The 8,657-nt window shown below is 43.2% G+C and overlaps 1 protein-coding gene across 1 annotated transcript; it reads left to right on the forward strand.

Moving 5' to 3' along the window:
• Window positions 1-2,569: 2,569 nt before the first annotated feature.
• On the forward strand, window positions 2,570-7,623 carry LOC146712095 (DELTA-sagatoxin-Srs1a-like). The gene is made up of 2 exons (XM_085455235.1): window positions 2,570-2,646; window positions 7,206-7,623. The coding sequence occupies exons 1-2, from the start codon at window positions 2,570-2,572 to the stop codon at window positions 7,621-7,623; spliced, it is 495 nt and encodes a 164-aa protein (XP_085311361.1).
• Window positions 7,624-8,657: the final 1,034 nt, after the last annotated feature.

An 8,657-nucleotide genomic window follows, 5' to 3' on the forward strand; every position in this document is an offset into this window, starting at 1 on the left:
TGGTTTCCTCTTTCTGGCACAAAGTGGACGATAAACAAACGAGAGAGACGATCAGCTGATCATTGATCAGTTTCATGATTGAAGTAGAAACAGGAGAGGGAGGGGGGAGGATGAGAGAAGAAGAGGCAGCTGTGCAGCAAAGACACAGAATAACTCCAGCTTTGTGTCTTTTTCATTGTAGCTGAAGTCCGGACAAACTGTTCTTTTTCAGCTCAACACGAAACGCGTAATATTTTCTCTGAATGCAGGAGGATTACGTTTTTTACGGGATGGTTGGCAACTCTAATAACTAACCTTATGAATAAAATAAAGTTCACTATCAGTAACATCATAGCACCACCCAGCTGTAGAAACTCTGTCATGCTAGCTAGTAGCAGTACCAGTTATTGTAACTGACTGTAAAAAGTCAGCACAACGAAAATAAACTAAACCTGGTTTATATCTGACACAGATAGACTGCAGCTCATAACTTCTTACCTGAAGCTCAGTTCACCTGACACTCACCGGCCCCGCCTCGGGTCTCTCCTCCTCCTCCCTCCGCCTCCCTTCATCCACCTGCTGGCCTCTGTGGCAGCTCCGCCACAGCCACCACCAAACAACTGAGTTATTTTTACACATCTGCCAGCATCTGGCCAACCCACCACCTTTCATTGTTTATACCGTTATAAAAAAAAAAGAAAAAAACCCCATTGGCCCATAAAAACGAGGAGGTGAAATTATTAACAAGATAATCGACCTCTGTTGGCGTAGCGTTCAGATAGCTGCTCTGCTCTATGTTGGTACAGGGCATTGAAGATGATAACAGTGGGTGGATTATATTCTTAAACTTAGTTACAGCGCTTTCAGAAAGACATCTACTTTGATAAAGTCTACTCTCCACCGCTGTGTAATCAATTATTGTAAATGTAAATGTTATCAGGAAATGATCAGACAGCAGAGGGTTTTCAGGAAACACTGTTAAATGTTCAGTTTCTATGCCATATGTTAAAACAAGATCTAGAGTGTGATTAAAGTGGTGGGTGGGTTCTTTTACATTTTGAGAGAAGCCAATTGAGTCTAATAACAGATTAAATGCCATGTTGAGGCTGTCATTTTTAGCATCTACATGGATGTTAAAATCACCCACAATAATTATTTTATCTGAGCTCAGAACTAAATTAGATATAAAGTCTGAGAAATCAGACAGAAACTCTGTGTAAGGCCCAGGTGGACGATAGATGATAACAAGTAAGACTGGTTTCTGAGTTTACAGCTGGGGTGGACGAGGCTAAGCATCAGGCTTTCAAATGAATTAAAAGTCTGTCTGGGTCTTTGGTTGATTAATAGGCTGGTGTGAAAAATTGCTGCCACACCTCCCCCTCGGCCTGTGCTTCGAGATTTCTGGTAGTTAGAATGACTCGGGGGTGTTGATTCATTTAAACTAACATAATCATCCTGCTGCAACCAGGTTTCTGTAAGGCAGAGTAAATCAATTTGTTGATCAATTATTAAGTCATGTACTAACAGAGACTTGGAGGAGAGAGACCTAATATTTAATAATCCACATTTCACTGTTTTACTCTTTGGTTCAGATGTGGATACTGTATTGTTCTTTCTTTGTGATTGTTTATGTTTAAGTTGTTTGTTGCTGGTTTTTAGTTTGTTTTTTGTCTGTTTGGGAGCTGACACAGTCTCTATGGAGAGAAGCTGCAGAGAGGCGTGTAAGACTGCAGCTCAGTACAAAATAGATTTTCTTTCTACAATTACAGCATGCGGCTTTACGGTAAGATGATTACTTTCACTTTCTTTCCGACTGCACAGAATAACAAGCCCCCCACCCCAATGCTTCAGTATAAAAAGCCTGAGCACAGAGTCACAGTAACAAAGACTATCAGTCTTCTCTCAACAGGACGAAGCAGCTAAGACAAAACACCTAACCTCCACTATATTTATTATGGCTTTTTATTCAGTTATTCCTTTCAAATGAAATTATATCTCATCGTTATTTCTTTTTGTTCTCCCTTTTTCTTCTTTTCTTAAACTGATGTTCTGTTAATAAGACTGTTAATAAGTCAGACTATATTGGTGATTAATTCATACTGTATGGATGGAATCAGTCCAGCATGAGGGCTGTGATACTACCGTCCACCTAATATAATGTAAATAATGCTGTCTGTATAAAACAGTAATGATTGTAATCGACTGATCATCACATTTTAAAGATCAGAGGCTTCTGATCTCCATAAGTTATCCATTGATCGAGTTCATAAATATTGTTTCAGATCAGGTATCCTGTCCATCCTCAGCAGTCCTGTCTTTCTATCATGACTCCCAGACGGGAGTGTGTGTGTGGTAGCGAACAGGAAATAACAAAGTGAGAAACATAATAACAGCTCAGGCGTGACCCGATCACGTGATGCTGACTGAGCCAATCTGAAGCTGAGGACAGGGCTGGACTGCGTCTCTGGAACCGTCCCCTGCATGATGATGCTAGCTCACCAACAACCCAGAGTCCAGGATCCAGGACAGGGAGTAAACTGAAAGGACTTCCTCTGACTCTCTGTTTTCTGCTCCTCTGCACAGGTTCATCATGGGTCTCCCAACTCACCGTCAGTGCAGCATCGAGATCCAGAACAAGACCACGACGTTCACCCTGTGCAACCCACGGTGAGTCCTGCAACTCCACGTCCACAGAGAGCTGTCCCCGCGTCAGCTGCATGACAGTTATTGAAAAATCACTTGGATGTTTCTGTGAGGTTAAATTCAGATATATGTAATTATTGTTGTTTTCATTCATGAACGTTCACAAAAGCAGAAAAAGTAAAAGCACAGTTGTTGATTGATTAAATTACAGTTAATCAATCACACGTGAGTGTGCTGCAAGGATTTTAAAGCATTGTGAAGTTTGACGAGATCCCTCGACCCCACGAACGAGCCTTTCAGACTCATGCTGTTACATGAGGGGTCAAGGAAGGACAGTAGGAAGGAAAACTTCCTGTTAAAAGGGAGTTTTTCCTTTCCACTGTCACCAAAGTGCTGCTCATAGGGGGTCATATGATTGTTGGGTTTTTCTCTGCATCTACTGTACAATATAAAGCACCTTGAGGCGACTGTTGTTGTGATTTGCGCTGTATAAATCAAACTGTGTAAATTGAGAGTGAGACCAGAGTCAAACAGGATGTGACACGAGTCAGATCAGATCTCTGACAGGAAGCTGCCATCTTTCTGTTGAGCTACGTTCCTTCCTGCTTCACCAAACCTCAGACTTCCTTTAGACCAAACCAATCCAACCAAGGTGCCATTATTTCTATTTCGTATCACTTTATAACTTCTTCATCTCAAAGAAAAATATCTCCTACACCATATATAAGGATGCATTGTCTATGAAAGACACAAATATGGTTCTTTTCATGTACTGGCACAGCTACATTTGTCTGAAAGCTTACTTTATGGCTCTTGTATAGTTATCTGTGGTACTATATAAGATGAGCGCTAAATTCACCCACGACATGGTTAAGTTGGTGCACTGCCCAAATGTCTGGCTCCTGAGAATGAACCACCATCCTTTTAACTTAACGAGTGAACTGTCTGCTTGTTTCTCCTTAAAACAAACGTCGGTTTGACTCGACACCACCAACACAACCAGCTTCAGCGGCAAAATAACTGAACGAACGTTACTCCATCCAGATGTTTGACTGTAAAAGTGGCACACAGTGGCATGGTCCTCCTGTCCTGTTTGCTGGTTCTGTTTGTGGATGTATTATCCATAAAATCGTGATCTGTCTGCAGGGTTAAAGTCAGTCTTCTAAAGTAAAGGCCTTAAAAGTAAGTGGAACCTGAGCCGCATTAAGTACTGACATTGCTAATGTCACGTCACTTTGCCGACATTTGACCAAAAGTAACTTTTTCCACATTCTTCAAAATTTGCATTGCTACTTAAATAAGTGAGAATAAATATGTCACAATAGATACATGAGAACAAAGCCCAGCACTTGCTTGTCTTCCCCCAATTTGTTTTTAAATTAGCTGTGTCCCAAAACGTCGGCTGCATCCTCCGGAGGCCGCATTTGAAGGCCAATTACGTCACAGCCAGGCGACGAAGGCTGTCCCAGTTCGTCGACTCCTTCAAATGCGTCCTCCTTTTCCCCGAATTTGAAGGATGGGTCGGGTGTGTCCTTTGTGGCCCACCATATCCCAGAATTCATAGCGCAGGGCCAGCCAAATTTCAGCTGCCAACAATGGCGGCCGCTGCTAAGTTTTAAAATTACTCTTATTAATCTTTCTGGGTCACAAAATAAACTTTTAACATATTTTAAGGCGAGAAAGCAGCTGTGTAAATTACAAATATCTGCTCGGTTTATCAAGACATCGCATATTTGCAAAAGTGTGCCGACGTTTTCGGAGACGTCTGTTACCCACCCGCTCGATAGCAAGCCGGGGGGTTCAATGGTCACTCCAGCCGGCGAGAGCAGCGGACTCCCGGCTTCATCGTTTTCAGACCCCCGCTCTTTCGCTACTCAGGTTAAACATGATATAAGTCACTCGGATAACTTAAAAATGTAATTGTTTGCCTTTTTTCTGTGTTTTATTTGTTCCAGAGTAAATCGGTTTGGCTGAAATCAAAGTTATTAGATTATTAGATTAAATAAACTTTAATAATCCATTGGGTGGGTTCCTCCGGGATTCTCACACAGCTGAATAAACGTCAAACAGAAAACTGATTAAACAGAAGTGTGAGACGGTCGAGAGTTTCCTCCAGTGTCCTGATATATTTTAGATAGCAAGGAGCAGACGGCCAAGTTTATTAAACTCCACCGAGACAGCGGTGACGCAGATCTGAAGGCTAGACCGTCACATTTCACAGCCTCGCACTTCCGGCCTTCTCGGTCTTTGAAGGACCCGGCCCACGTAGACCACGAAGGAAAATGGGATCCTATTGGTGGCTCAGCTGGTTAGTAAAGAGGGACAACTACTTACTTACAACGACTTTATTGCACTATATAATTTTCCAATCAGTGTTCAGGAATTCTCAATGGTGCTTGGTGCCATACCCTCAGGGACTTCAATGTTATATACAGTGGGGCAAAAAAGTATTTAGTCAGCCACCGATTGTGCAAGTTCCCCCACCTAAAATGATGACAGAGGTCAGTAATTTGCACCAGAGGTACACTTCAACTGTGAGAGACAGAATGTGAAAAAAAATCCATGAATCCACATGGTAGGATTTGTAAAGAATTTATTCGTAAATCAGGGTGGAAAATAAGTATTTGGTCAATAACAAAAATACAACTCAATACTTTGTAACATAACCTTTGTTGGCAATAACAGAGGTCAAACGTTTACTATAGGTCTTTACCAGGTTTGCACACACAGTAGCTGGTATTTTGGCCCATTCCTCCATGCAGATCTTCTCGAGAGCAGTGATGTTTTGGGGCTGTCGCCGAGCAACACGGACTTTCAACTCCCGCCACAGATTTTCTATGGGGTTGAGGTCTGGAGACTGGCTAGGCCACTCCAGGACTTTCAAATGCTTCTTACGGAGCCACTCCTTTGTTGCCCGGGCGGTGTGTTTTGGATCATTGTCATGTTGGAAGACCCAGCCTCGTTTCATCTTCAAAGTTCTCACTGATGGAAGGAGGTTTTGGCTCAAAATCTCACGATACATGGCCCCATTCATTCTGTCCTTAACACGGATCAGTCGTCCTGTCCCCTTGGCAGAAAAACAGCCCCATAGCATGATGTTTCCACCCCCATGCTTCACAGTAGGTATGGTGTTCTTGGGATGCAACTCAGTATTCTTCTTCCTCCAAACACGACGAGTTGAGTTTATACCAAAACGTTCTACTTTGGTTTCATCTGACCACATGACATTCTCCCAATCCTCTGCTGTATCATCCATGTGCTCTCTGGCAAACTTCAGACGGGCCTGGACATGCACTGGCTTCAGCAGCGGAACACGTCTGGCACTGCGGGATTTGATTCCCTGCCGTTGTAGTGTGTTACTGATGGTGACCTTTGTTACTTTGGTCCCAGCTCTCTGCAGGTCATTCACCAGGTCCCCCCGTGTGGTTCTGGGATCTTTGCTCACCGTTCTCATGATCATTTTGACCCCACGGGATGAGATCTTGCGTGGAGCCCCAGATCGAGGGAGATTATCAGTGGTCTTGTATGTCTTCCATTTTCTGATGATTGCTCCCACAGTTGATTTTTTCACACCAAGCTGCTTGCCTATTGTAGATTCACTCTTCCCAGTCTGGTGCAGGTCTACAATACTTTTCCTGGTGTCCTTCGAAAGCTCTTTGGTCTTGGCCATGGCGGAGTTTGGAGTCTGACTGTTTGAGGCTGTGGACAGGTGTCTTTTATACAGATGATGAGTTCAAACAGGTGCCATTCATACAGGTAACGAGTGGGGGACAGAAAAGCTTCTTACAGAAGACGTTACAGGTCTGTGAGAGCCAGAGATTTTCCTTGTTTGAGGTGACCAAATACTTATTTTCCACCCTGATTTACGAATAAATTATTTACAAATCCTACCATGTGGATTCATGGATTTTTTTTTCACATTCTGTCTCTCACAGTTGAAGTGTACCTCTGGTGCAAATTACTGACCTCTGTCATCATTTTAAGTGGGGGAACTTGCACAATCGGTGGCTGACTAAATACTTTTTTGCCCCACTGTAAAAACACTGACAGCTCAATATCTACCTCAGTCACTCTCCCTGATCCAGCTGAGTCACCAATAGGAAAAATCTGCTTTTCACAGGAACTTGGTCACAGCAATAAGAGAATACATAGTTTATGCCAAGAAGATATCGTCTCTCTCCCATATATAATATCTTATTGGAACCGATATGTTCCAGATATCAAGTGGAAGACAGTCTGGATGGTCCCCCATAAATATTTGATTGTAAATAAGGTGAAAGAAGTCTCTTTTAAAATTCTACATAAATGTTATCCAGCCAGTCACTACATGGTAAAATTTAAAAGGGACATAAATACTAATTGTACTTTCTGTGGGGATCATCCAGAAACTGTGACTGTGGCAGACTGGCGACCTGTCCAGGTGTGCCCCACCTCTTGCCCTATGATAGCTCAGATAGGCTCCCGCCCCTCCGCAACCCTGATAAGGTTAAGTTGGCCACTGATGGATGGTCTCTGCCGGTTGTTCAGGTGTGTTGCAGGTGTGAGGTGTGTGTAACGGCAGTGATGTCTTCCTGTTTCTCCAGCATGCACATTGTGAGCGGCTCCTGCAGCTCGCCCCTGCCTCCCACGCTCAGCCCCTACGAGAACGGCAACGCCCTCTTCATCAAGAAGCCTCACACGGCGTGTGGCTCTGTGACCGTCTTCACCTACGACCTCCAGCACGTGTCCACCCTGCAGTTCAACGGCAGGGTCGCAGTGATGTTCTCGGTGCCGTACGACTTCAACTTCTACTCCAACTGGTACGCGGTGGGAGTCTTCGACATGGACAAAGCCTGCGACCAGCACCTTTACGACGAGATGTACAACAAGTCGGAGCAAAAGTTTGTCAGGGGCAAAGCCAAGGGGCCGAGTCTGACCTACAGGGGGGCCTACATCACTGTCAGGGCCACCATGTCCGACACCTACCAGCCCATCCTCAAGGTCGCCATTTGCAACAACTGAGGCCCACAGCCGCATCTGCAGTGTGCACCATTAATCCCACTTAACCCAGTAACACTGGGTTCACACTGCAGGAGACCTGCAGCTGATTGATCAATCAATTAATCAGTCATCAGTCAGTTCGATTCTCTCCTCATTTTATATCCACAAACACAGATTAAATCTCAACATTTATTTGAAATTTGGATTTCTTTCCCTGCCCCTCCTTCCTGATGACATCCAAAAAATGGTGAGCTGTGATTGGTCAGCAGTGTGTCTGTGATGTTGTCTGAACCCGATGTTAAACTTTTTTTCCTTCTCTTTATGTTTGACACAAACTTAACTTTTACTTGTGATGATGTCACTCAGAAATCGTCATGGCGACTGCATTACTGTGGTCCAGTGAGATGAAACCACAGAGCTGTGCAGCTGTGAACATGTGGATGAGATAATAAAGGCTGAGTGAGTCCTAAATGTCTGAGCTGTTTTCTTACGATAACCAATCACAAAGCAGTCTAAGGAGCTTGGGAAGAAAAGCGTCGGGACTTCTTTAAGTTTCTTGAAGACGTTTGGTCCGAGAAGCTTCTTCAGTTTTCAGAGCAACTAGTGCAGAGTCCAAGGTTTTAAGCCCTGTGAGAGTTTTTCTAAAGGGGTCGCTGACCCACTGTCTTAAAACATCTATAATAATTGTAAAAAATAAAATTGGCTACGTCGCGTAGCGAATGTAACTCCCGCGATAAACGAGGGACTGCTGTATTATTAATAGTAGAGTCTGGGACATCTAATTGATTAACATCCACATTGATTATCATGCACTATTATTTTTGTTCAAGGAGAGCAAAAACTATAAAACTCTCTCAGCTTGTTCGTTGCCAAAAATGGCCACTTTTGTGTATGTTCACAAAATGCTGTAAAATGTGTATTTATTAAAACATTTATCTACTTTTACCGACTTGACTCTTTAAATTAGCTCCAGTCCTTTTCATTAAAACCAAAATTGTATCTACATTCTTTTTTTACTCTTTAAATGCCAGTTAGGTTATATATAGTACCAGTAC

Source organism: Copadichromis virginalis, linkage group LG4 (assembly GCF_057382275.1).
Source record: "Copadichromis virginalis isolate Kocher_CV1m ecotype Utaka linkage group LG4, C_Virginalis_male_GT1.1, whole genome shotgun sequence".
NCBI classification, from domain to species: domain Eukaryota; kingdom Metazoa; phylum Chordata; class Actinopteri; order Cichliformes; family Cichlidae; genus Copadichromis; species Copadichromis virginalis.